At 44.5% G+C, this 27,884-nt stretch overlaps 1 protein-coding gene across 1 annotated transcript; it reads left to right on the forward strand.

The window, feature by feature from the left end:
- The first annotated feature begins 391 nt into the window (after nucleotides 1-391).
- Nucleotides 392-27,884, forward strand: mrtfab (myocardin related transcription factor Ab). Its single transcript, XM_068754275.1, has 19 exons — nucleotides 392-455; nucleotides 1,588-1,773; nucleotides 16,360-16,425; nucleotides 18,439-18,494; nucleotides 18,853-18,928; nucleotides 19,022-19,180; nucleotides 20,372-20,541; nucleotides 20,667-20,813; nucleotides 21,010-21,069; nucleotides 21,987-22,171; nucleotides 22,440-22,605; nucleotides 23,093-23,476; nucleotides 23,568-24,476; nucleotides 24,547-24,750; nucleotides 24,836-24,928; nucleotides 25,207-25,344; nucleotides 25,480-25,572; nucleotides 26,253-26,313; nucleotides 26,405-27,884. The coding sequence occupies exons 2-19, from the start codon at nucleotides 1,608-1,610 to the stop codon at nucleotides 27,013-27,015; spliced, it is 3,744 nt and encodes a 1,247-aa protein (XP_068610376.1). The 5' UTR covers nucleotides 392-455; nucleotides 1,588-1,607; the 3' UTR covers nucleotides 27,016-27,884.

The raw sequence follows: 27,884 nt of genomic DNA on the forward strand, positions 1-27,884 counted from the left end.
ACCGAGCTAGCCAATGGTTAGCTAATGGCTGGCATAAATAGCTTGATATCTGCAGCTAGCTAACTTGAGGTGTCTATGACTTTGCAGATGACCGGCGTTTGAAATAAGTACGTTATAATGTAGTCGGACACCTTTAACTTTTACGACATTGTTTTTTTTTTTGTGTGTGTGATTTTAACAAGTAGCGTCATTTGAATCTACGTGCAGACTGTTGAGACTAACTCCACCCAGACAAGCTAACATTAGCGTAGCATGTGTGTGTTTTTGACAGTGACAGCTGTGGGCTGCTGTTCCGTGGTATTTGAGGAAAGGCCTTCTTGTTGCACCTGTATGGAGAAGTGGGATATGCAGCAGACCTAATAAGATATTTATTTTGTCTTTGCCTCAGCAGAACCATTCAAAGCTTCGTCCTGGTGAAATGGGGAAAACGCCCCTGCAGGATTTAATATAAACAGGTAAGCAACAGGACAAGCCTTTTATGTGACGGGCCAGATGGGAACCACGTAATATACCTTGTTGATTCTGATAACTTAGTGTGTGTTGTTATCCATGTTAGTGGTTTTCATGTGTCTAGTGATGAAGCAAGCCAGTTGTCAGGAGATATATCCGTGTGGGGTGAAATCATGATGTGTATCTGCTGTGCTAGTGTAGGCGTGCCGAGTGAAAGTACGAACTGTGCACGTTATGCATGTTAGTCTAAGGTTAGGTTAGAGAAAATATTTTGCACTGAGCATCTTGAAAGCCATCGATTCTAAATGGTCTGGTTAATTCTTTATCAGGAAAGTGACTGTTGTTGGTAATTTGATTATCTACATGGAACATTTGACTGCAGAATTACAATTTCGCTATGTTCTCCAATAACACTCTTAAGGTAGAATTTAAAAGAGCATGCTGTAATGGTTAATTAACTGTGTAACACCTGATATCCAGGCCCCTTTATTACTGAGGCACACCTCACACTTTATGATGTCTTGCTCTCTGGAGATATCCAACTCAAAGTGATGTGTTGCAATTAGGTAGAGATCACATGTTGTCAGAAAGCCACTGCAAACATCATAGGGGCGTTTGCCATTTTGCATCAAAGAATCAAACAACTAAGGGACCCTCGGTGGTTTCTGATCCTCCTGCAGCAGCTAGCAAGTAAGTTACAACAGCTAACGGCTAACCGGCCTCACGACCAGAGAGAACAAATAACATTAAAATCCTCACATTTGCTGCCTCGTCTCCACTTCCGTCCCGGACAGTCGGTAGTGCTCCTTCTCTGAGATAAAGTTTCTTAACTAGTCCAGCGTTATATTGGCCGAGGTTCTTAAAGCAGTCAGGCTCAAAGTTTTGAGCACACAAGAAAATATTTGTGGCAATTGTATCCACTCTGTTCTTCTGTCCTCTGAAGCTGGTAGCTGGTGTAACGATCTGTGTTGTTCAGTGCAGCCAACGACACAGCAGCGTTTGTTCTGAAAATGGAAATGAAAGTATTGGCGGTCGCACCTTGAAATTAACAGTTCATTCTGAGTAGCTGTTGGTATAGAATCACACAAAGCGGGTTGGCTATTCATCAAATAATCAATGTCATGTTTTTACATAAAGGTTTCTCCATCACCCTGGCAATGCTGCACCCTCAGAAAGGCGAGGAGCCAAGTCCTAGCAGCATGGAGGTTGCCAGTACGCCAGGCTTGGCCCAGAGTCCTCAGAGCGAAGCAATGACCAGCGAGCTGCAGGAGCTGACCCTTCAGCCCGGGGCTGAGCCGGTGCCTCTGCGGGAGAGGAAGAATGGTAAGACTGTGTTGCATGTGCATTTATTTTTACCTTTTTCAGTCATCAATTAGTGCCAGCGATCATGATACAACATTTTAAATGTTGCCGTTAATCACAAATGCGTAGGCTTGGAGTGCGGAGGATTTGGTATTGAAAAAAACTTCTTTACATTTGTTATGAAGAACTATTTTTGATTTGAAAATATGAATATATTGCGCTGAACTGTTTTCACACACAAGAATGTACCGGGTTCAAATCCCATCTGTGCAGAGTTTGTATGTTCTCCCTGTGTCCGTGTGGGTTTCTCCGGATTCTCCGGTTTCCTCCCATCTTCAAAAACATGCCACTTCGGTCAATCGGCTACCCAAAATTGTCCGTAGCGTTTGAATGTGCGAGTGAATGGTTGTCTGTCTCTCTGTGGCCCCGCGATGCGCTGACAATGCGTTCGGGGTGTGCCCTCCCGCCCATGGCAAGCTGGGATAGGCTCCAGCAACTCCTGTGACCCGCAGAGCGGAAAAGCGCTATAAAATGAACGTTTTCAAAATCTTCCCTTCAAGCGATCAAAAAGTACGTTGCTTCCAAGCTGTCATTTCTTTGGGAAAGTGAATGTAGTGGATGCGCATCAGTCAGGCTGCAACTGTGTACAAAAGGGACTATTTTGGCAGAACGCTCCTCGTCCTTCATAGAGGTGGCCTATTTCCAACATTTCCTCTCAGCTAAAAGGTTCGTATTTACATAAGCTAAAGTCAGAGCAGACGTTAAACACATCGGATGCGTGTCTGTACGTCTTCTTCATTTGGCAGTAAGGGACTTGCACCGTCGCAGATGGTGAGACATGGAGCTTGAAGTGCTAAGGTGGAACTGTGAGTGCGTGTCTGTGTGCAAGGCTGTCTCCAGATAGTCGGGACTGAAGCAGCAGCTGCAGCTAATTGGCTTGCCCCTCTGCACTGACCTCTTACGGTGAATTAGACAGAATATTTGCAGTGTCTGTGTCTGGCGTTGGTATAGACCTTAGAGGACATGGCCGTCTGCACGGTGCGCACGACCTGTCGCAGCTTCCAGTGGTTTGAATCACGCTTTGAAAAGTTGCATCTGCCGCTGGTCCGTATTTGGTTTGTTTAGCTTCATACAGCCAGATAGCAAGCACATGAGTGCTTGTAGATTAAAGTCACAAAATCAGTGCAGGATATCTTGTCATGACATAAAAAAAAATGCTTTCCAATGGTAACAAGAAATAGTAGACACAGGGCCGTCTTTAGCTTCCAGAAACTCTTCAAGGCACACTCTGATAGCTTTGGGACGCCACTCCCGAATTTAAACAAGTCCTGCACGTGTTGGCCTGTTCCTTACACAATGGATTATACTAGTCAGAAGACATGTTGCTGCAGGCAGTCCTGGAACTCCTCTTGAACATGAAGATGATTTTACTAGGAGAGATGCATTGCATGTTACTGTATACGTTTCTGTGAGGTGAGACAAAATGGAATTCCTCCAAGAAAAGCTTATCTAAAGATCTGTGATTGACAACAGGTTATGTAATATGTGTGTTTTTTTGCGCAAGGTTCCTTCCTCAGTCAGAGCTAGGGAAACCTTAGTCTCGTCTAACTCCAGAGTGGGGTCAAAGGGTGAATGGCCCGCCATTTAAGCAAGGTGGGTCGACGTTAACCAACCCCTCAGGAGGAATAATGATTCCCCTTCTGCAATCAAGACGATGTGTACAAGATTTATCTCGTATCTGTGCAGGAGACCAGATGTTTTCTCTCAATGTTAATGAACCTTTAAAGCATAAGATAATTATGGGCTGCATATGATGTACCGCTATATGAAATTAATGCATGTAGTAGAGATTTGCTTGCAGCTGTTGTTCAGTACTGCAGGGGAAAGAGCGAAGGCATGATCATCCTCCATCAGGTAAACATCCTCGTACTGTTTTACAGCCACTACTAGTCACATCCTGTATCAACCCACTTCCTTTATAGATTATCAACTTAAGACAAGATCGTCACCACTTCAAGACACACCTTCAAGCAATTGGCCTCGTTGCATTGACAATGCAAAGAACTGCCACTGCTGGGTTAACATGTTGAGTCGAACCAAGTCAATCCCTGTCAGTACATGTGTGTGGGAAAAACCCCTTGAAAGGGACAACTTAAATTTGAAGTCATCAAAGCTGGCACAACAAATGGAAAGAAACAAACGTTTCCCACGTTTCTATTCACGCACGTGCCTCTGAATTTGTCCGCAGCAAAAGAGAAAGAAGTGGCTCAATTTATGATGTGAAATGAAAGTGGAGCGGAGGATTCAAAGCTGTGGGGTGGACAAACTAGTTTTTGTGTTCCTCCTCCCGCTGCTGCTGTTGCAGCCCACCATGACCCAGTCGGAGGAGAGGAGGGGGAGGTCACGTCTGAAATGGCAGTATTGCATAACTTTTGTAGAGGGAGGAAAGCGAGGGAAAATGGAAATTAGAAATGTGGGGGCGTGTAACTTGGCACCAGCTTGTTTTTCTTTTTCGCTTTTGTGCTTCCAAAGTGCCTGACAGAGTGCAGCAGACTGACAAAGTTTTTATACAAGCACAGCGGAGCAGGAACGAATCGGAGGTGTAGCCACAGACGAGATTGGAAACTGGGTGGACCTTGTTATCCCAGGAGCAATAAGGGACAGACAGATAGCTCTGCACACGCCCTCTTTGCCGGGGCGAGCACACACTTGCAGGCAGTCAAGGGGAAGGGAATGTGAGGTGCATTGCTACCTGCGGAGTACCAGCTGCCGGTGAGGGGTAATCACGTTTTAACGTGGCTTTACCTGTTGTCAAGCTTCTCTTCAGCCTTTCGCTGCTCCTGCTCCCCCTTCCCGACTGCTCACTGTGCTTGTGTCAGGAGTGTGAATCGCTAATCTTGCCGGGAGGGTGACGCTTCCCTTCGGCGTGGTGCAAAGAGATATGACAATTCAGTCAGGTAAAGTTGGCTTGAGTAATGCTGTCTTCTCCTTCCGCGTCTTTGTTTGCGCTCTAAAAGATATGAAAATGATTGAAAGTTGCCTGTAAGAAAGGTGTGGCGTGAGCTGCTGCATGTATCAATGACTGCCGGGTGCACTGACACTTCACTTTGTGTAAAAAGAGCTGCTTTGCAAAGATAACTAACTCCTATGAATCAACACTGCTAGACGTTAGAGTCGGGGGGGGGTTAGCTTACTGGGAGCTTAAGTTTGGGATAGAAAGGAAACAATGTATTAGGAGTTGAAATCAATTCCAGACTACAAGATGTTATCACAATGATTGATGGTTCATTGCCTGCATGCTGCAAAAGCTGTTATTGAATAGGGTACACTTTGTCACAAACATTTTTTTAGGATTTTATGAGATTTCCTACACAATAAGAGATCAGGTAGGGCAGGCAGACCAGGATTACCTGCTCCCTCCGGGGCAGGACTGGACTGATGAGGATGAGAGGCGTGGTTGGTGAACTGGGCTCTGCTGAAAAGGCTCCTCTCACTTGATTTGTAGGTTAGCTGAGGGAGGAGCATCACAACTGCTGGACTCTGTGATGGAGACTTCAACTGGAAGGGACACTGCATTGTTAGATAGTAAGACAACGCTTTATATGTGACACTGCTGTCCTCAGTATGCAAGAATTTGTGATTTGTACTGCTGTGGCTTGAGAGTGTGCAGGTTTTTCATTCCATCCAAACACTTTGACAACGAAGCAGCTACAACCAGTAAGAGTAGTGTGTAATTCTTGTCTTGCAAAAATGCATGCAGGTGAGTGATTTGCTGTAAATTCTGTTTTTAAATGCCGTAAGTGAGGTTTGGGATTTGGCTGATTTCACCATTCAGATTTCTAAACGGCCAGATGAAGATCTCATCCGTGTTCGTCCCCACCCATAAGGACAATAACAATCGATGGGCTGAAACTTGTGCTGGCTTGCAGTGTCATTAATAGGGCTCTGCTCAACAAGGGCCAGAATTTCAGAGTTTATTTACTGAAATTAAATGCACTAATGCAGTATAAACCCACACAGACGGAGGCTTTGCCTCCAAGAGATGTTTAAGAAAATAATATATGTCGCCTGACCACAGCTAGCTTAACCCGGCAGGGATTCAGGAAGGCTGATGTACTGTTATGTAAACGGTTGGGAAGCAGCCACGTACAGGGGCCCGACAGCACTCGGAGAGTAGGAGGGGAGGCGAGGGATTCTGATGGATGGCAAGATGGGAAGAATAAGCATAGAGAGAAGTGAGGAGAGTAGGGTGAGTCGGAAAAATAGACGAGAGCACTGCAGAAATGAAGAAGTAAAATAAGAACTAAGAAAGTTCTATAAAATTGGGCCTGAAGGAGGAGGGCTTATGTTTCAAACAAATCCAAACACACAGCTGCAGCACACACAGTCCAGCTGTGCATCTCCTGTCTCTCTCTTTGCCAGTATGATGGTATTAAATAATTATAAATTCTCAAATCAACGTGAAAATAAACATATAGCAGAAATTCAATCAGTATGTCATAATTCAAAAAATTACGACATGCTGTTAACTGCAGGACAAAGCACATACCGGTAGTTCAGAGTTGGGACATGGTTGATCATGGGCTTTTGTAGTATTCCATTTTTGCATTGTGTCCTGACAGCTTGGTGTTTCAACAAGCACTAACAGACTCGCGTCTTTGATTTGTGACCCAGCAAATTCTTGTTGGATAACGAGAAGCAAGAGAACATCCCTCAAATCTGTAGCCTAAAGCTAAAGAAAAGCACTTTGTCAGTCTGCTCATAGCAACTGGAGCATGCTGCCTGCACACCCACAGGTACAAGCCCACTCTTGTATGGAGAGCGCAGAGACTTTTCACGAAGCCACACATGCAGAATGAAGCACTTCAGATAACGGCTAACGCTCACAACATGCTAACATGCAAACACACCTTTCTACTAATTGGCATTAAAATGCATCATATTATGTACATTATGTGTCTTTTAACACGTGTGGTTGTTTTTAGAAGTTTATCTTTTTTGTGGTGTGTGCTTTGGCCACAGCTGCAGCGCACACACACCTAGCGAGCTACAGCTAATTTGTGGGGTTGAAGAAGGAGTTGAAGAAAAAGTATGTGGTTTCATCTGAAAACACTGCTATAATCCATTTTTAAAAGCAACTGATCCCAATATTATGTTATACAAACCCTCTTCATTTACAACATGCAGATAAGAATTCAGAGATGCAAGCATTTAGGAGGACAAAGAGGAGACAGTTGTCTAGTTAGAAGCGCCATTAGTCTGTGACTCGTCTGTCAACGCAGAGTGGCATATTTTACATCTGGTGATGAATTCAGCAGTGGTCATTTTGACCTGCCAGGGCTCTCGTTTCATGGTTAAAGTGAGTCAGATATTAAGTCATGTACAGGCAGGCAACAGTTGATGATGACATGAGACGAACGCCATGAAACCTGGAGATTTTTCAAGGTGTAAGTTATTTAGGACATGCGGGAACCCCCCCCCAAACATTCACACAGCCTGTTTAATTTGGTGATGGTCAGTATGGCAGTGAAGGGGTCCATAATGGGGTCGGTGTTCTGCCTCCGAGACAGAGCTGTGACATTTGGAGGATATATTTTGTGTGTGACCTACAACTAGCAGACGTAATAAGCCATTCGTAGCAGTTAGTAGTTAACTCAAAGAAGAAGAAAACCAAATGAAAATGAATTGGCCTCGTTATATTGTTAGTATATATGTTATGGACATTCTGTCACTGAGATATGATTGGTTTTCAGTTAGGTGTATCAGAAAGTGAAAGACGGATGTTAACAATCAGTTTTACAAACACAGGATATGGTGTTATAACCCAAAGTGCACTGGACTCTGCACGGCAGGGGCATCCTCATCCCTGAGCCAAACTTGTCTGACTGCATATAATCCAGATCTACAAACAGGGTTATGAGACAACGTTGTGTAGAGTACATCAAAAAGCTTAAATGACCCGATAGAAGAATATGTTTGACAATATTTCTGTATAACGGCAATTCAAATAGGAACCAGTGTCCCCTTTAAAGGTCAGTATCTAATAAAACTTCGACTTTGGTTGCTGAAGCAAATTCAGAGCCAGGCTTTTATTAGATGTTCTATTCAGTAACAGAAAGTGCAGAGGAAGACGAGGCCTGTAAAACCTGAAGGAAAGCACCATGAAGAGAACACGCACACCGCCAGTAAACCCCCTCTGTCCCACCACACATGCCCATTGCACACACCCTCACTTCAAAATGTCGTTCTTCTCTTCATTTCTTTGCTCTAGAATGCTCTGAATGGAAGCCACTACAGCAGGAACAAATGCAGTGCTGTAAGTGGGGCGGGAGGTTAAGGAGCTCTTTACATTAAAAAGGCCTTTCAGGTGTTGAAGTTATGCAACTGTCTGTTTCAAAGCCGTCGTCACTGGACAGGGAACACCCCTCGCCGGCTCTGCTACTCTGTTTTTCCGCATGTCTCAGCTTTTATGGCTTTCTGAAAATCCCTTACAAAACAACTCTGTCCTTCCAGGCTTCCAGTGAAGGTTCATCTTACCAGATGTTGACAGCTGCCAGCTGGGCTGTGCCTTTATTCCTTCTTCAAAGGTGGTGCGCTCATAGACGCTTGTCTCTCCTTCAGCAGTATACGATTCAACTGTACCCGGAGTACTTTTTTATTGTCGGGGGAGCTTTAGGTAGTACTGCAGACGGCTCAGTGGCCACTCTAAAGAACCTTTAACCATAGAGAGGGCTCTTACCTTGCTCTGAATACCTTTGTCCTTACCCACAGCACTTTGTACTCTCCATTTTCCCATTCATTCATTTCCAAGTTAAATAAATACAACATATAAAAACAATCAGCATTACTAAAATTAGATGATACATAACAAGAGTACGCTATTTAAAACAAAAACATTACAATACGGCAAAACATCAGTGCATGCATGATGGGGGGTTATCTTGAACATCAACATGGCTGCATATTTGGAAAAGCAGTTGCTACCAGGATCAGAGGTATATTGAGAATAGGTTGAGCTATCACTTTTGTTTGTTAGCATGATGGCAGATCATATATCTAAAATAGGCCCACAGGCTGCTGGTATGAGCACCAGGCGATCACAAGGGAGAGCTCATTTCAAACTCTAAGATCTTTGCTATTATTACTTTAGTGAGTACGATGTTTTGGCAGCTTTAATAACAAAAACTATATAATGAGCACCCAGCCATCTTTGAATTGCATCACTGAAACGTCCTTGCAACGAGTAGACACAGTAAGGTTAGCAGGGCAACCACTGTACAGTCAGGGTTTCAACAGCAATGTTTACTTTTGGGTTTTGTACCTGCTGTCCTTTTGGCGTGCAGCTACCAGTCTCCTTGGTGAAGATATCACGGACTAGTGGATCAAAAACAAGGAGGTCCTGGACTCGACGTCATCGAGTCACAGCCAAATGCAAACGGTGCTGATAAATTCCACAGTCGATCGACTCGCGCAGGAGACAGAGCTGGACATGCGGAGCGCAGTCAGGAGGCGATGATCCGCCTCACCTGGCTGCTCTCAGCGCAAGCAGACGCTCACCCGATCTCTAAGGGCGAGCCCAACCGGCCTACGGAAGCTCATTTCAGCAGCTTGTACACGCGACCTTGCTCTTTCGGTCACTGCCCAGAGCTCGTGACCACAGGTGAGGGTAGGAACGGAGATCAACCGGCAAATGGAGAGCTTTGCCTTTCGGCTCAGCCCGCGTTACTGCCAACGCTGCGCCGATGTCTATCTCTGTCCATCTCCCGCTCCATGAAGCAGTCTCGTTCAAAGCGTTCGCCACACACTAAAACATTTTTGCCCATTTTCGCCAGAACATTACCACCAAAAAATAAACTTTATGCAGGAAAAATGCCGTAGAATGAAAGCAGAATCTAATAAACAAGTATCTAGTCAAACATGTGCACAGGCCAAAATTCCAAGCTAGCAAATATAAAAACAAAAAAGCATTTGTTATTATAAGAATAAACAAGAAAATGTAAGGACAGGGAAGTTTTGCCAGTAAGGTTTCAAAATTCATCGATTCGTCATTGACGTGAATCAGGCTTGGCTGCTGTCTTGTGTGTAAGCTGTGATAGCGGGGAGGTTTACTGAAGCTGCTAATTGTTATGAGAAAGCTGGTGGAATGTGGTGGGATGGATGTTTTGGGCTGGTCTGTCTGAAGGACACAAAATCTTAGCCAAAGGGGTCATGATGTTCTTCTAACAGGCTAGAAAAAGAAAAATGTTTGGGCTGTAGTCACTTAATTCTTTTCGCCTCGCCCAGTTTGATAATTAAAAGGAGACTGTTTGCTCAAAAGCAGGTTTAATGTTTGATACAACACAAGTAGTAGTTGATTAAAAGTGAAGACATGCTGTCCTTTGGCAGTTTTATTAATAACCAAGAATACTACTAATGTTTTGGGCATTCATGCCCTCAGTCGTCCATGTTCTAATAACATAATAATAATAAGTTATTATTTTAGCAAGACTTTCCTACAGTAATTACATCCTGGATGGCTGCACACATTATTTGCTTTTATTTTAATTCCAAGAATTGTTTTCTGGTGACAAACAGAGACTTGGATAAGGATGCTCAAGGAGAAACTGCTTAACTGGAATGTTCCCAAAGACAGAACTATGAAAGCTAATTTATCTAACCAAAGGGTTAACATCACCAAGTAATGACTACGATATATAAACGATATGGAAAAGCATCGTGTATTAGTTCTGGTATGTGTTTTAAGAATTGGCAGTCATCCTGGGAATTGGACCTTCACCTGTATTTAATAGTTTAAAAGAATTACCCTGAAATGTCTTTGGCACCACGATGCGCGTCACACTGCTGGTGCTGAGTGACATGCTGACCCATATTGCTTGTATTTGTATTGATAAAGGGTTCAGGATTTTTAACCATTAATGCAAGAATAAACGTGACATTTGTCTTGCTGTGTGCCAGTTCATTGTGTGCGTTGCTGCGATGGGCTCGACCCACACAGCAGTGTCCTAATCCGAGTGTGTTTTGTCGTCTCTGTGTTTCCTGCCCAGACTGTGAATCATGACAGCAGGTGGACTCTAATCACAGGCTCATAACACACAGCGATCATAAATCGCAGCCACCGGTGTTGCTTTGTGACACGAGTACACTGTACTGTTCGATGATGTCACACTTTGAGTTTTCATGTTTGATTTTGTAGTCAGATTTCAGTTTTTTTTTTCAAGGTTGGTAATAAAAGTGTTCCTTCAAACATTGATTTCTTCCAACCTACAAGTTTTTCTGTGTATTTCCAAGCAATGATATGCATGCCTCAAAGTAACCTTACCCTGCCAGCGCACAGGTGATACCCAGATGAATATAGCCCCCTTATGGCCAGCTGGCCTTTCTATTTAAAACAGGGTGGGGAGAAGGGAATGGGGGGGGGGAGTGGGGGTACATACAGGGAGGAGGTTTGGCATCAGCATTCTACAAGAGCCAGAAGTTTCATGGAGTTTTCTGACATGATTTGGATGAATGAGTTATGAGTCTCCAGCCGCACCATTCAAGTAAGTCTCATACCATCTTAAAACAATGCTTCATGGCGTCTGAATGAGATGCCTTTCATCAAGGACAGGCTGCTCAACGTGTCAGAGCTGTGTTGGTGATTGGATATCAATCAATCACTGTGGATGGCTGTGTGATTCATCTCAGTATCAAATTCACTCAGATGTCTTCGACACGGTTGTGTTGGAAGAGGCCGTCCACATGCGCAATAAAAGCATCTCTCAGGTGGACCGAGTCACCGTTTTTGAGAGCCGTGATTTAGTCCTGCGTTATAAGCGTGTGCTTAATAGAGAGGAGGCTTTGTATGTAGCACCCCCCCCCCCCCCCCAAGAGTGAATGAATCGCAACAGCTGAGCAGGAGAACTTTATAGGCAACAGTGGTGTGTGTGTGTGTGTGTGTGTGTGATAGAGGGAGAGCGATTCAGCAGGAACTGGAACCAGAGCAGTCTCTCTCTCACGCTCTCCTCTCTCACTGCACCACTGGCTTCTTTTCAGTTTCTTGTGCGCTCGTCACCTCGTGGATCCTCCATCGTCTATCTTAGAAACCTTTTGCAGAGTAGGGCTGTCGTGACTCACCGGCTGCCACTGCAAAGGAAAGAGAGAAGGGAGGGAAGGAGAAAACGTGGAAGAGGAGAAGGAAGGAGAAGCTGGGACCAAATAATTGATTAAAGAGAGCCGACTCTGGAGCTGTGTTATATTTTGTTTTTTGAATGTTTTGGCTTACGAGGAGGTTCTCTCGGTCTTGTGTGCGAGTCGTCGGGAGCATTTGATCCGCGTTTCCTCTGAGAGACGCTCGCTAATTGACGGGACAGCTGGTGCAGTTTGACACATCAAGGACTCGTTTTTCTTCTCAGACCAACATTTGGAGCTTGTGCGGACGACCAGTTTGGAATGAGAATTTCAATGTTTACCAGTTAGTTTATCTGACATTCGAAATGATAATGCTGGACAACAACCATTGCCTGTCCATTGAACCCTTCCCCCCAGGCTCTCTTCCATTGGGAGAAGATATGGAAAAGGCAGGACTAATGATGGATCACGACAGACTTGTCTATCACAGCCTGAAAGAAGGTGGGCAACCTGGAGGCATGATATGGGACTCATTCTAAAAGGTTGTATCGGTACTTTACGGCTTTGTGTAAACAGCATTCTGGTTCTCTCACTGCATAGGAAGGAGGTGAAAGTTGTTTCTTCATGATCGAACTACAAGAATAGATTAAACTTAGTAAATGTATAAGAAAAAAGATAAAGATATACATGCTGGAGATGCATGTAGCTGAGCCTGTGATGTCACGTGATACAACTGTTTAGCAACATTTAAAGTTGTTGTTTGTTTCTATGCGACTGTTGTAGGAATAGTAAAAATAGAATCTGATGTCTGCATGGTCCAGCTTTAAATGATTGGAATGAACAAAATACCACCATGGATCAAAGTCATGAATGACAGATGAAACTAAAACATTCCAGTCAGTGTGTATGATACAGCTTTCACAAGGTCCATTTTGTTTTTGTTGCTGACTGCATGTCCACAGGAAGTGGGGTGACGGTAACTGCTTAAAGCTGTGGACGCTTTGGGAATTTGACTCGTCATCCTTGAACTTTCAGAGGATTATTATTCACCAGCGTACTCTGGTTGTCGTCTGGTTTCCCAGCATTGTGCAGCATTGCAGTAGCAGACTCCAAGGTGTGAATGGCCTTATCCTCGTTTTTGCTCCTGCCCGGTAACCTTGTCCATTTTCACTGAGATGTGGGACATTTGGGTCAAACTGTGCTGCTGAGGAAATGATGAGCGTATGCTGGAGAATATTTCCACTGCTGATGCCAAGCCTAACGTCTGTGCAGAGATGTGTCGTGAGGTGCGTTTTTGCTATGGTTAGTATGTCTAGGTCTCACCGTGCCAAGCCTGGGGGGTGTTTGGGGACACGTTTAGTCATATTTCACGACACTCGAGCAGTGGAGGATTAGCCTAGTTGGCTACCAAGAACTTTGCTCTACCTCGTTGACCTCTTCTTTCTGCTTCTCTACTTTTACATTGCTGAGGATTTTGTTTCATTTCTGCTTACAAATCTTTTAAAAGCTGTGTTTAAATCCAGATTTTGTCTGGAATTTGGCTTAATACTAGTTTATGTATTTAAAAGGTACAAATACTAAATGCATGCTTCTTCACAGTAATAAAACCTTTACTAAAAAATCATTCAAGATGACTTTTCAGTGTAAATAATGTATTATGAAGACTTTATTATACTGATAGTAAACCAACTTTCTAAATAGTAAGTGTAGGTGTGTGGATGCAGCCGTGGCCACAAAGTTATCCCACTGGGTTCCAACCAGCCATATTGTTGCTTATAGATCCCAGGCCTGATTTATTTGTTCAGCCTCTCTGTCTCTGCCCCTTCATCCTAACTTTTTATGATGGATGCCAGGATTAGCTGTTGCCGAGCATCCCATTAATCTGCCCCGCCATTTCATCCTTTCTTGAAGGAACAAAAAAAATACCCTCAAAACTGATTGAGATAAATACGCTCTTATGTTTAATGATCATCTATTCACAACAACATCAACATAACTAAACAACCTAAATCATTTGTAAATGATCTGTTTTTACAGTTGTTTTTGCAGTATTTTTTCATGTATATGTAATACAGCACGTCTATCAATCCGTGTTGTGAAGGGCAAACACAAAACTTACCGCAGTAGATAGGGAAGCCTCCTTTAGGTTTTCTCTGTTAGCGAATGGTTTTCCATGTTTCGCTATGCAGTTCCTGGTTGTTGACAGTACAAAACGCCTTGATGAACTCGATGTCCTGCACTTCACACTTTCATTAAATATTATTGTCATTGTTACAATAAGTATTGTAAATATAATACAATATTTTTCTGCCTCCTTAATATTCTCTGCGAGCCAACATAAATTGATGATGCGCCTGTCTTAGGTTGTTGACCCCTGATTTAGTGTTGCAGTGAGAGATTTCTGGATTTACTTCTTAAACTACAAAGCGGGTTCAATTCTGATGGTCATTTTAACTGTCGTGTTCACTAATGCCTTCACTTAGCAGTTTAGTTTCAGTATGTTGATACCGGCTATTTAGGGCCCCAACTGATGATTATTTTTATTAGATTAATCATTCAGTTGATTTCACATTCAATACATGAATTATGAAAGAATCTATAAAAAAGGAGCTTTACAAAAGAATAACATGCAAGAACCTCCTTAGATTTTTTAAGCAGTAATGAAACACCGTAGTATGAGCGTGAGTTAATTTGGCTTCATTGGTTTTGTGTGTCCTACACTGTGACATCAACACATTCCGGTGTTAGTTCAGCATACAGATGGGAAGCTGTGATAGAAAGAGGGTAATATTCTCTGTCCCAAAATGAAGTGCAAACATTGCTCTGCATCTTATCCTGCACTTTGGAATGGCATGACCAACATGCCATTTGTTGTATGTTTGTGTGTGCAGCTTCGGGCAACACGTGAACGACTTAGGTATTTGCACCGAGGGGGGAATTCATCTCGTACGTGAGGTGTCCTCACAGTGTTTAGGTCTCGGTGTTTATGTCGCTGACATGTTATTGCTTCCAGAGAGGAGTTGCTAGTATGAGTCCAAACCCCCAAGATGAAGAGCACGCATCCTCGTAAATACGTATCACAAGGGGGGATTGAGGTCACCAGCAAGGGCTCAGAGCCAAGCCATGACGTTCTGTTGTACGTTCGCTGGTGTAAATTTACAGTCTTTCTCATCTTGTTCCTGATTGTTTGTCAGAACAGCAGCTAACACAGCGGCCGCTAAGTGTGGCGGTAACTAGCTACCTCGCCTGCCAGCAGCAATGATGTCACTTTTTATTGGTGGGGAGGAACAGGTGCTGCATCAGTGGCAGACACAAGCCGGGCCAGAAATGTTTAAGAAGTGTCAGCGGTGTGTTGCGTTACACACTCGCATACGCACGGGCCTCCAACGGGGGACGGCTGTTATACATGAAAGAAGAGTCTGAGCTGAGCGGGGGCTTTGCTGAATGTTAAAACGCTGTTTGGTGCGACAGCGTACTCATCGGTGATTTTGACCACGTCTGTAAACTTATCAGCTACTTATCTATCGGAGAAAAAACATCGCACTGCCACCAAGTGTCCGCAGCGACGACCCTGTTGCTCTTCTGCACTTCTATTCTTGGCACAGTGATGTTGCAGTTAGTCGTCTGTGTGGCTGAGCATTGGGTCCAGCTCACTTCCCTTCACTCTCACTCTGTTGCAGTGAAATTCATTCTGCATCAAAGGATGAAAGACTTGCACTTGCATGATCCTGGCATGCATGATTATTTTTGTACTTAATGTTCTGGTAATTACTGAACGAACGTTTGTGAGCTTCCAGCACAAGGTTGAATAAATGAAAGATCCAGAGTTTGCAACATCTAGTGCTGTTGTTTCAGATTGCACCCAACTGAACACACCTCATATCACGGTTTATGGTGTTTGCAAAAAGAAATGTGACGACGGGGCCAGGCCAGGCCAGGCCAAGAACACGACTAAACCGCTAAACTTTGCAGAAAGTCCAAACATGGTTCACCTCCTTCTGTGTTATGGAACGAACACTTCCTGTTTTGTAATGATGGCTCAATCACCCCATGCTCCTTTTTTCCCGTCAGCTGCTCCCCAATAATCAGACATGAGATTTGTTTCTATCCTTATTGGTTTTTACACTCCATCTTACTGATTCACTGAGTAATGCTGGTATTTGTTTGTTTTTGGTTTTCATGCAATCGGCACAGTCTTTGCACGGAAAAAAACAAAAGGAGTTCCAGAAACAGGAAGTGTGTAGTAAGACGGCGACGCCTTCCTTTTACCCGCCTTGTTTCGTAGCTTCAGAAACAAACTCACTAAAGATGGGGGGGGCGTGATTTCGATGTTAGCCGGAATTCCAGTGTGTGGTTATTTGTCAAAATGACACGATAGACTGCTGATCAGTGGACACTAACGGACTATGCCAAAACTTTAAGAGCTCACAACGCTGTTGCTGCCGTTTCACTGATGCCTCTTCTCCTCTCGTATCTCCTTTCATCTCTGTCTCCATGCAGTCCTTCAGCTCAAACTCCAGCAGAGACGCACACGAGAGGAACTGGTCAGCCAAGGGATCATGCCACGTAAGTTTATAAATTCAGACTTTTCAGATGAAATGTTACTCTAAACTTTACAATATATATTGTTCCATCAATACACATTACAGGCAACAACTAGGAAGTGTTCGCTATTTAAGATTCAAGATTCTTTATTGTCATTTTGCTAACATAACAATATCGTGTTGTGTTGTTTTGTATCCGATACGTTCACATATTGAATCTTTCCCTGTCCGTTTGATATCAAAATATCTTGGTGTGACACAGACTGTGCTTTGCTGAAATGGTCAGCCCTTATCTGAGTCCGTTATCACAAATATGTGTGTTTTCTACGTGTCATATTAAGCTCCGTCTTTGCAGCACTTTGCGTTATCAAATAGGGCAGCTTCCTCTGCTGTATCCACTTCCTGTTTCAGAGTTCTGCACATCACAAGTGGTTCTGATATCTTTTTTTTCTTTTATTTTCCCCATTTCAATTTAAATACCTGGCTTTTTCAAGAAAACACTTAAAAATAAGAGTAATTTAACGTCCTCTTAGGGTCCTCCGCCCTTTTCTGCTTGAAACGTCAGCGTTATTTCGCGCATTTCCCCCGTTTGCGCTGTAACTTTGCATTAACTCTTCCAATTGGAGCTGCACTGTGTCCTCCAGACCGCCAGCATCATTTACATCGATGTTACAGCCACAAATACAGCAGTACATTCGCTCGCTCGGCTTCAACTAGCTTCCGGCAATAACAGAAGCGCGTAAAGCAACGTCAGACATGCGCAGTAAGGACAGTTTTACCGAAACATCGGAATAAATGTTTTCATGCGCTCTGATCGGATTATCAATCGGCATAAGCCACCCTCCTCGATCGGAATAAAAGCTTGATCGGGTCACACTATTCCAATCGGGCTTTTAATCCGATTAAATGTGTCCATGTAAACGTAGCCAGTGATAGATCACGACATATCAATCAAGCAATAATAGGGGCTTAACACAGAATGGCTTCTGAATATTTTGGTGGATGTGGGAGAAACTATTAGACATTGACAAACGTATTATAAATCAATATTTAAGAACTATAGATTAATGTTTACGTTTTTCTTCCATCTCTTTTCGTTCTGAAGCTGACGCTGTTATGTTCCCTGTGAGCAGTGATGTTTTCTGTGATCTTGATGGTTGGTAATACCACCGTTATGGCGGTCTTCTGTCCTCCGATGTCCACATGATGCACCGCTGTAGCCAGTGGAGCATCTCTTACACACCTATGGGAGGAATTTCACCAGTTCTTGACAAACCAAACGATGCTGTGTTGCATCATTGCAACTGCCGTGTACTCCCAATATCCTTCCCCAAATAGGGTGAACATTTTTGTTTGTGTTAACTGAGCATTTACAGACTCTTTTGAAAATTTACATTTCTAATTCAGGCTTTCTCGAGACTGTGTTGATTTGTGTTCATCTAATGGAAACGTTTAAAAGTCCTGTTTTCAGTTTGGCTAGTTATAAATTTCTCTCGGGCCAAATAAAATTATGGAACAATTGTAAACAAAAAATAGATGTAATCTATTTGATATATTTTTATTCTTTGGAGTTGGTAGAAATTACAAACTGACACTTCAGTGATATTATTGAAGTCATAATTGAAGTTTCTGCAGGATGTAGGCTGCATCTGATTGGCTAGAAACACATGCCCTTACTGGAAACATTAAACACACGGATGCCTGAATAAAGTTATGAATGTTCAATACACCCAAATGATCATCTCCAGACCTCCAGTCTCAGATTTCTATAGCTGCTATTCGTCTCTGAGATTTATGGCCCATTTGGCCTTCAAACGTCATTGAGCCATTCGGCCATCTGCCATAACCGATATACAACAGTATCATGTTCTGATCAGAAAGAAGCTCACCCTCAAAAGTAGTACTACAATGATGAGGTTGTGCGGTGGGCTTTGAGATTCAGTCAAACCACAATTATTCCTTGCGCTGCATTCTCATCTCTCTCTACCATCCCTCTGTCTTTGCTTTTCTCTCCTCCATCCATCTCTCCATGCAGCACTGAAAAGCCCAGCAGCCTTTCATGAGCAGAGGAGGAGTCTGGAGCGGGCGAGGGTGAGCATCTTCCTCAGCAACAGAACAACATTGTTACAGCTACGTGGAATAAAAACATTTACAGTATGACCAACATAAAGCACTTCATGTAATTGGATTCTGCTGTCTGGATAGGCACTTATAAGCTGACAGGAAATATCAAATTGAAACTTATGTTTCCAAACAAAGAGGAAAGGAGCTCCACAGGACGTCTCGCTTTCACTTCACTTCACTTCACTTCGCAGTCTTTATTTGATACAGTGGTTAATAGGTGATGTTAAATGTACTGAAACACAACAGCAGAACGACAAAGACAGGCATTCTGATCTCCTTCTTTTTTTCTTACACCTGTCATCCATCCATTGTGTGCTCTCCCCAGACTGAAGACTATCTGAAGAGGAAGATCCGGAGTCGTCCCGAACGCTCAGAGCTGGTCAGGATGCACATTCTGGAGGGTGAGTGTTACCTAAAAGTGAAACTGCACATTTAGACTAAGACGGATTCTAAGGGAATTTTGATGCCATGTCATCTTGCGTCACCCTCGACAGAAACGTCGGCAGAGCCGTCTCTGCAGGCCAAGCAGCTGCAGCTGAAGCGAGCGCGACTGGCCGACGATCTCAATGACAAGATCTCCCACAGACCTGGACCTATCGAATTGGTTCACAAAAACATCCTGTCCGTCAGCTGCTCCGTGCACTCGTCGCCAGGTAACGAGGCATACCACACGCTGTTCAGTCACTGTCCTCATGCATTCATATATGATTAAAGCAGCCAGTTGTTGAAGCTGCGATAGACGGTGAACGAACTCATAATAACTCTCCCCCATGATTCACCGTGGGTCCATGGGGGAGAGTTCAGCCTGTAACTCCTTGTAATGTGGGCTGGTTTGGGTCATTCTGGACACCTAATGGTTAAAATGAGATGATTTATATTCTCCTATCAAATTGTCAGCTTGTCCTCTGCTGGATTTAATTTGTTCCTTCTTAAAAGCAGCAACCTCGGATAATAATGGTTCTGTCAAATGGACTTGACAAGGCGATCCTCGCTTCATGCCTGCCAATCTTCTGCTATTTTGATCATGTGACCTGCACTGTGGTCAACCACTCACGACTTCACACGCTTGAGTTGAAAGAAGACGGAGGAGTCAAAATTTCCCAGAAATTTCCTAAACCCGCTTACTGGTAATCTGTGTGTATTTATCAAAGGTTTCAGTCGCACACGAGGTGCAATCAAATACTGTGCTGATTCAGCATAGTGTGTATAAACACAAGTACAAAGACGCATTCAAACATGATGTCTCCAATAATGACATTTCAGTAACGTAAATAGAAAATGGTAAAGAAGAAACAGACATTCGTCTTTAGAATAAAAAAACGTTTACTTTCAAACAAGCACGCTGACACAGAGGTGTATTCGCTCGCTCACGTAGCATTTCGTTAAACGCAAAACACAAAAACGGGACTGGAGTCGATGTGGTGAATGAATTCCTTTTCTTCTCTGAATTTATTGAACCATTCACCTTTGAGATTGATGCCTGTCTTGCAATATAGTCCAACCTTTTAAACCGGATTTCCGTTTGTTCTGAACACAAAGACTTCATAATAATACCATCCATGTATCTACGTATGTTTTTACTCCATTATTGTAGGTGTGGGAGTGTAAACACGTCATCCTGCTGGATGAAACCTAATCTTAATCCACATTACCTCTAAGTAACACCTGTCATAGAAATGACACAACGTTTGGACAGGCAGTATTATATAAGTGAGTCCTCACTGTGCAGTCAGACTGAGAGATCACTCACTGGACTGTGGTTCTATGAAATCTGTGAGATAACAAAAACATTATATTCATATACAGTATATATTATTTTTATTTACGTATTTGTTCTCTGTCAGATTCTCCAAAGGGAGCCGGAGGGGAGAGCTCGTCCTTAGATGAAGACAGCAGTGATGCTCTGTCACCAGACCAGCCAACCAATCATGACTCTCCTCTGGATGCCATCCCTCAACTATCACCCCCAGATGGACTCACCCAGAATGGGGATATGTCCCCACAACAGTTGCAAGTAGAGGATCCATTTAAATCAGAGGCGCAGTCTGAACTAATTTGGGACACAAAAATCGAATTTGATGTATTTACCACAAAGATAAAAAGCTGATCACACCATTAACAAAACGAATGTCTTTTCAGTTCACCATGCGGTCCCTTCCTCCTCCTCCACCTCCTCCACCACCTCCTCCCCTGGTGAATGGGTCAGAATTCTCTCCTTTCCCAAAGGTGAAAAATGTGATTATGGGGACCTCAACAAACGCCCGCTCTTCTGCTGGACATTTCAAGGTATAGAAATGCTGCTTATTTTTAATTTTACTTTTCTCTCAAGTACCTACTCCCACTGCAGATTTGATGACTTCAACTAAATCTGACCTTAATCACTATTTGTGGAGCAGCTATTACTGCCTACAACCGCCCCTCTTTCTCAATTCCTTACTTCCTCCTCCCTGACATTTCTCACGGTGTCTGTTAATTGTCTCAGGCTAGGAGTTCAGACCGTCCTCCCCAGAGATCTAAGAAAACAAAGGACAACAAACCCAAGGTCGGCAACTTCTTTCATTTTATTTAAAATGTGATTGGGTTACTAGAACAGTTATCTTTAATCATCAGATCAGGGAAGGTGTCAACACGAAAGTCTTTGTTGTTGTTGTTGTTTTTTATTTTTGCATGTATTAAACACCATCTAGAATCTAGATGTTCTTCTTCCTGTGACTTTTGTGACACCATCACAAAATCTCATCTGCAGCATCCTTAATTCCACAGAATGCTTGCTTTTTTGAAATTAAATTACCGGTAACTCTGTTGCCACGTCATCAGTGTGGATCAATCCACCTACACCTGCTAGATAAACATTCTCCCTTTATTCAAATGTCCAACTGTCCTTCTGCCTCCGGAGACTGTCTCTCTTCCATATCAGCCCGTCCACGCTCTCCCTGCTTTATCTTGCTTTGATAGAGTCTGCGCTATCCTTCGCCTTGGTGGCATTGTTTGGAAGTCTGACTGGTAAAGATAAAAACCGATTGGGTCAGATTATTAGATGGTCCAGCAGACTGATTGGGAACCCAGAGTTGAGCATTGACTCTCTGTATAACAGACAGCTGCTGCGGATTTCCCAGAACATTTGAAAAGGAGAATCTCATCCGCTGTCGGATGAGATTCTCCCTCTGCCTGCAGGCCGAAGGCTCAAAGTGCCGAGTTGTAGGACAAATCGCTTCAGGAACAGCTTCCATCGCGGCTCTTAATACACTGTAGCTTTGGGGTTAGTTGTTCCTGTATTTTTGTTGCTGAATGTACACTTACTGTTATTGTTCTCTTTTTATTGGGTTATATGTGAACGCCAACCGCAGTGTAATCCTGTAAGCCAAATGTGCCTACGGGTACTAATAAAGTCAACCGAACTGGACTGGATCCATCCGTCTAAAAGTGTCATGTCTTAATCTCTTTGTCTCCTGGTTGCAGGTAAAGAAGCTGAAGTACCATCAGTACATCCCCCCCGACCAGAAGGCAGACAAAGAGCTTCTGCCCCAGATGGACTCGTCTTATGCGAAGCTCCTCCAACAGCAGCAGCTGTTCCTGCAGCTGCAGATTATCAACCAGCAACAGCAGCACTACAACTACCACACCATCCTGCCTGCCCCTCCCAAGTTAGTGACAAGTGTTTTTGTGTCTGTGAGTTCTGCTGCAGGGCTTTACGAGACGACGCAACAAGTTTGCCACCCTAATTTTGTCTTCCTTATATTATCTGCAACACAGCCTGCAGACCTCATTCATTTCCTACCCACTCCCAAACTTATTTCTAATACGTCATAGAGTTTTTTTTTCCCCCATATTCTCCAGTGTCAATCTGCCTGAGGTTGTTTTATCAAAGAAGGGGAGAATCGTGACAATTGACTGTTTTCTGCCTTCCCTCAGGCCACTAAGTGATCAGCCTCCCACAAACAACTGTGGTCCTTCCCCATCTCGCAACGTTCCCACAAATGTTGCCCCTTCCTCCTCCAATCAGAATGGGACTGCACGTCAGAGTCAAGTGGGAGGAGCCAAACCAAGTACTCTCCCAGTCAACCTGGATGAGTTCAAAGTAAGGTTGCACCCAAGCTATGGTGTTTTCAAATCTCCCTCCGGATGGGCATTTTAATAATCTCTGTCCACACCGACACGTCTGCAAATGTCTTATTCTGTGAAATATCTTTTTAACTGCATTCTCTTAAAGTTGATCAGAAAGTAAGTTTTTACACTAAAGTAAAAACTTTACTTAATTGGGTAACTGAATATTATTATTGTTTAGTAATAATAGTTAATTTTGCTACTTTCCACCTATAAATCTTCTAAATGTTCGGCTCAATCAATTATCAGTTCCCGTTTATACAAATTAAAACGAGAGATCAAAGTGTCCAGTAAGTAGAAATGGAAAACTGTTATTGCTAGTTTTTTCTATATCTTCTAAGGATTCAGCGTTCTCCTAAACTAACTTTTTTATGTCTCTTACGTATCAGTTATTGTGATCTCTTTCACTCTGAGTCGATTCCTGCTCAGTAAGAGTCCTGACCCGGTTTCTCATCCTCAAGGTTGCTGAGTTGAAGCAGGAACTGAAATTGCGTGGTCTGACCGTCTCAGGCACCAAGAACGATCTAATCGAGAGGCTCCGAAACTACCAGGACCAAAATGGTGGCGCCGCAGCGGCACTGAAAAACGCCAGTCAGCAGGACGCCACCGTAGCAGCCGGCACCGCCACATCCTCTCGAGCCACAACTGTTAAACCTGACCACCTCTCAGGAGAGGGTGGGTTCAAGTTAGATCTGTCGTCATTGGCTCAGGTGGTTCCAGGGCGGATCATGAGGTTTGGCAGCACCAGCTCCAGTCCTCCAGCGTCGCCTACTCCGTCCGACAGGTCACTGGCGGGGATGAGTCCAGATGAGACGAGCTCTAATGGAGACATGTTCGGAGAAATGGTGAGCTCGATGTGTGACACCTTTCATATCCTTGAACGCGTTCCTTCGAGGCTTTTTTCCAACTCGCTTTTATCATCCTGTCGTCGTTAAGGTGAGCTCACCCCTGACCCAACTTACTCTGCACCCATCAAACATCTCCCCACTTTCACCGCACAACTCCAAAGTCAAAGAGGAGATGCGGAGCTCATGCTGCCTGTCCAGGCTTTCATCAGCCCCACGTCAGCTTCCAGAGTCCCTATCGGGAGCAGCCATGGACACAAAGGATAAGGACCAGATGCTCCAGGAGAAGGACAAACAGATCGAGGAGTTGACCAGGATGCTGCGACAGAAGCAGAGGCTGGTGGAAACGCTCAGGTCTCAACTGGAGCATGGCAAAAGCGGAGATGGCGTTGCATCAGAGAAGGGAGGAAATGAGAAGAATGGAACATCCCCAGAGGTTAAACCTCAAACTCTCATTAAAGCTTCTGCCATTCAACCCCCTACTCTCCCTAAAGACCATGCGGTGCTTAAAGTGAAGGAGGAGCTTGAAGATGGCATGGAGGGGGTAACAGAGGAAATCCAGGAAAAGAGACCGGCCCAGCCGATGCAGTGCTCTCAGGAGACACTGCTCAGGCTGCAGCAGATTCATCGGCTGCAGGTCCAACAAGCGGAGCAGCAGAAACAGATTCTGCAGCAGAGTGAGGTGCGGTTGCAGAAAGTCGCAGAAGGTAAATTAAACCCTCAAAAACTACAACAACAGAAGACGGACACCCAAATCCTGCTCCAGCAGCAGCAGCAGCAGCTGCAGCAGCTCATCATACAGCAGACCCAGCAGAAACACCTGCTGGCCCAGCAGAAACTTGTCCAACAGAATCAAGTCAAACAAATTCCAGTGCAAGTTCAACAGAACAAGCAGAAGCTCCCGGTTCAGCTGAAGCCTGCAGTGAATCCAATCCAGCAGAGGAGGCAGCTGAAGGCTCATCAGCGGCGACAGCAGAGAGCGGCCGTCGCCACACAACAGGTATTCATTCCATCAGCCCTAGTTAGTGGTGATTAATACTGAAACGGTTAACATGTGGTTTGCTTTCCAGGTGGCTCCAGTCATCAACCAACAGAACGGCGCTCAGATCCACACTCAGGCCATTTCACTAGATCTCCTCAAGGCGAACGGCACACCCACGCTGGTGACCGACAGCAATGGCAACCACTACCTGATCGCTCTCACCAGAAACGCCCCAGGGGGACAGAATGGAGTGCCCTCATTGGTCAAAACCAACGGACGCATCACGCTGCAGGCACGCCAAGTCTGATTTAGTAGTGGCCTGTTCTAGGTTTGTAACGTGGAATGAAATCTAAAAATCTGCCTGTTGACTTTTTTAGAGATTGCAGTCATCACCAAGTAAACTGCCGAACACTGACAGCCAATCAAAAGGGCAGCCGGAGGCCGAACCAGCGAGCCAATCAGCGAAAAAGGTGCTTAGTTTACGACACACTTCATAAGAACTTTTTCTTTACTTGATGTCACGTTTAACTGAGGACATTTTACACAGTTTTGGCAAAAAAAGAATCACCCTTTAGAGCAGACTCCTTGTGTGAAGGATACTTTCCCTCATTTTGTAGTAAGCAGTACATCTTCTTGCCACAAGGTGTCACCCTGGCGCAGTCTAAAATGATCCGAGTCCAAAACACGGTCTTTTGTTCAGGATGACATAATAATGCCACATGTGATGAAGGAGTTTGCTCTTCTTCAGGTACAGAAGGCGGGGCTTCACCTGGACACGAATGCCAAGCCACAAACCAGCCGCTCAGCCACTGCCCCGCCCAGTCTGCAGCCTTTCTTTGACGACATGGCAGACGGCGAAAGCCAAAGCAGCTTCTCTTCTCTTAAGGTACCTCCACCTCCTCCAGCGCTCCTGGTCGCTCCTTCCTTCATGTAATCTCAGGTCTCGCTGCGTGCTGCGAACGTCATTAACCTTTTCTCCTGGTTTCTTCTCCTTTTCTTTCTTTTCATTCCACCCTGTCAGAGAGAGGAGGTGTGTTTGCCTTATGACCGGCACACACTGTTCACCCCTCCCTCTCCCAAACCCAACACCTCCCTTCCTCCTCAGCGCTCCAAAGTATGTCTTCAGCATGTGTTTCTTTGTTTCTCTCCTTTAGTGTTCTCTTCCTGTCTTGTTATCCATTTTCCATCTGAGCTTCTCACATTGAGCTCTGTGCTCATTTTGCTGACATGAGAAATCAGTTTGAAAAATTCTGTGCTGAGTGGCTGGATAATAAATGTTTGGTATAACTTAAAATCAGTTTGCTTTCTTGAGTGAGGGGAGTCCAGTCAAGATAAAGTGAAGACACAATAACGGAGCGTTAGCAGCTTCAGGGCTTCCTCTGTGTTCTCCTAACCCATGATGCGTTCAGGGACAGAGGATAGGGTAGGTGATTTGAAAGTGCCCACAGCTCAAAAAAAGCAGTCGTTTTAGTTTATAATGTAGAGGAAAACAGACTTTCAAGCCTAAAATATTTTGCATCTGCTCCTTTATATTAAAAGTAAATTTATCTTTTCTAATTTATCATCTATATCTTTTCCACAAAGATAAACTGTCGATTTATTGCATTGAATAAAGTTTATTTCGAACATAAATGAGATAAACCAAAGGATGTTTGGAAAAAACAACAACAAAAACATTATTTAAAACGGTACTGCATTCAAAAAGGAGAAGGATGGAGGAAAACGTATTTAACCCTGCCCGGTGGCTTGCTTGTGGAGTATTTGCCCTGATAACATCTTCTCTTGTGTCAGCAGGAGAATGGCGTCAACAGTCAGCAGATGGACGACCTGTTTGACATCCTGCTTAAGAGCGGCGGTAATAAACCGATTATAAACATTAACGACAAAAGGTTGAGTCTGTCGTCTCCTTTTGTTGATGACTGACGTCTTTCTGTGTCCTCCTTCAGAAATCCAAGGCTTCAAGGCTAACCCAGACCCTTCCCTGGCCCCACTGCACTCTGACCCGCCATCTCCATCCTCTCCCCAATCCCCACTTCACCTCTCCCCCCCCACCCCGAAGGAGCCCCTCATCTCCCCCGAGCCTTCCCTCATCTCCCCTCAGCCTTCCCTTAGCCTCTCGGCGGGAGAGCCCTGCGCAGGCAGCGGACGCCTGGAAGACTTCCTGGAGAGCACCACCGGCGCCCCCCTGCTGGGCGCGGAGCCCGACGGAGGCCTGACGCTGATCGACGACCTTCACAGCCAAATGCTGAGCATGCCCAGCATCCTCGACCACCCTTCCTCCCCGATGGACACATCCGACTTGGGCTTCTCCACGCACTCCACGGGGCTCGACTTCGGCGACCCCAACCTGGATAGCATGGACTGGCTGGATATATCCATGGTGGGGGGCGTCGGCGGAGGGAGGGAGGGCAGCGGAGGGGGGAGAGGGAGAGCTGGCGGAGCCAGCGATGGGGGCACGAGCCTCGCGCCGCTGGCACCCCACACCCCGCCGAGCGTCTTCTCGACCGATTTTCTGGACAGCACAGACCTGCAGCTGCACTGGGAGTCGTGTCTGTAGCCGGGAACGCACGCCGGTCCGCACTGTGTACAGGCCATCTTCATTTGTTGCACATACAGAAAGCTAGTCTCTGCTGTCTCACACACACACACACACACACACACAGTTGGTCCTGGCTGTCACTGGCTGTTACTGTATGCAAAATGAGATAAAAAAAAAAAACATGGAAATTAAATGCATTGGGGACTTGAACTTGGTGGACCTGAAGTGGACTTTTTGAAATGTAAATTTATGGGATCCACACGGCAGACTGTTCACTTCCTGTGTTTGCCTGCTTTGTAACCGGGTTAAAGTGAACCAGCAGATAACCAGCTTTAAGTCACTGCAATGCAATGTTCTAACTCCTGGAAACGGTTCGATTAGAGCGGAGGAGGAACGCTTGGTCGCGTTTACTCGGCCTGCTCGATGTAGCTGACGATGCGAGTCGGTGCCTCCTAAACTTTGCACTTACGCTGAATCGGCTTTAAAGTGAGTCTTCGGATCAACGTCTGCTAAGGCTGTGTGGAAACATGTTAGTGATGTCATCGCCAGTGGCCACCTTAACCCCACCCACACTAATCCAAAACACAACCATCATTGGTTGACGGTTGCTGTTGGAACGAACCACGTCTGTGGCAACAGCTTGAATTGAAGCCTCAGTGGAGGTTGCATATTACTGGTAACATTATGCTAGACCACTATGTGTTGCTGTACGGTATATTATGGGGTGTATATTATCACTTGTTCATATGAATATTCTTCTTTGCTGGTTGCTTTAGAGTCGAGCTGGCCGCCTGGGGAACATGGGTGGATGGCGGGGCTTCCAAAATACTTGGACCTTGTCATTTTTTTTAAAGAAAAAATGTAAAAAAAATAAACTTTCAAAAACA

The sequence above is a fragment of the Brachionichthys hirsutus genome, chromosome 21 (genome assembly GCF_040956055.1).
Source record: "Brachionichthys hirsutus isolate HB-005 chromosome 21, CSIRO-AGI_Bhir_v1, whole genome shotgun sequence".
In the NCBI taxonomy this organism is placed as follows: domain Eukaryota; kingdom Metazoa; phylum Chordata; class Actinopteri; order Lophiiformes; family Brachionichthyidae; genus Brachionichthys; species Brachionichthys hirsutus.

Coding starts and splice junctions, on each gene's coding strand:
- mrtfab (XM_068754275.1), top strand. CDS start 1,608: ATGCTGCACCCTCAGAAAGGCGAGGAGCCAAGTCCTAGCAGCATGGAG. Junction 18,929..19,021: donor CAGGATGCACATTCTGGAGG/GTGAGTGTTACC, acceptor CACCCTCGACAG/AAACGTCGGCAGAGCCGTCT. Junction 21,070..21,986: donor CAAAGGACAACAAACCCAAG/GTCGGCAACTTC, acceptor TCCTGGTTGCAG/GTAAAGAAGCTGAAGTACCA.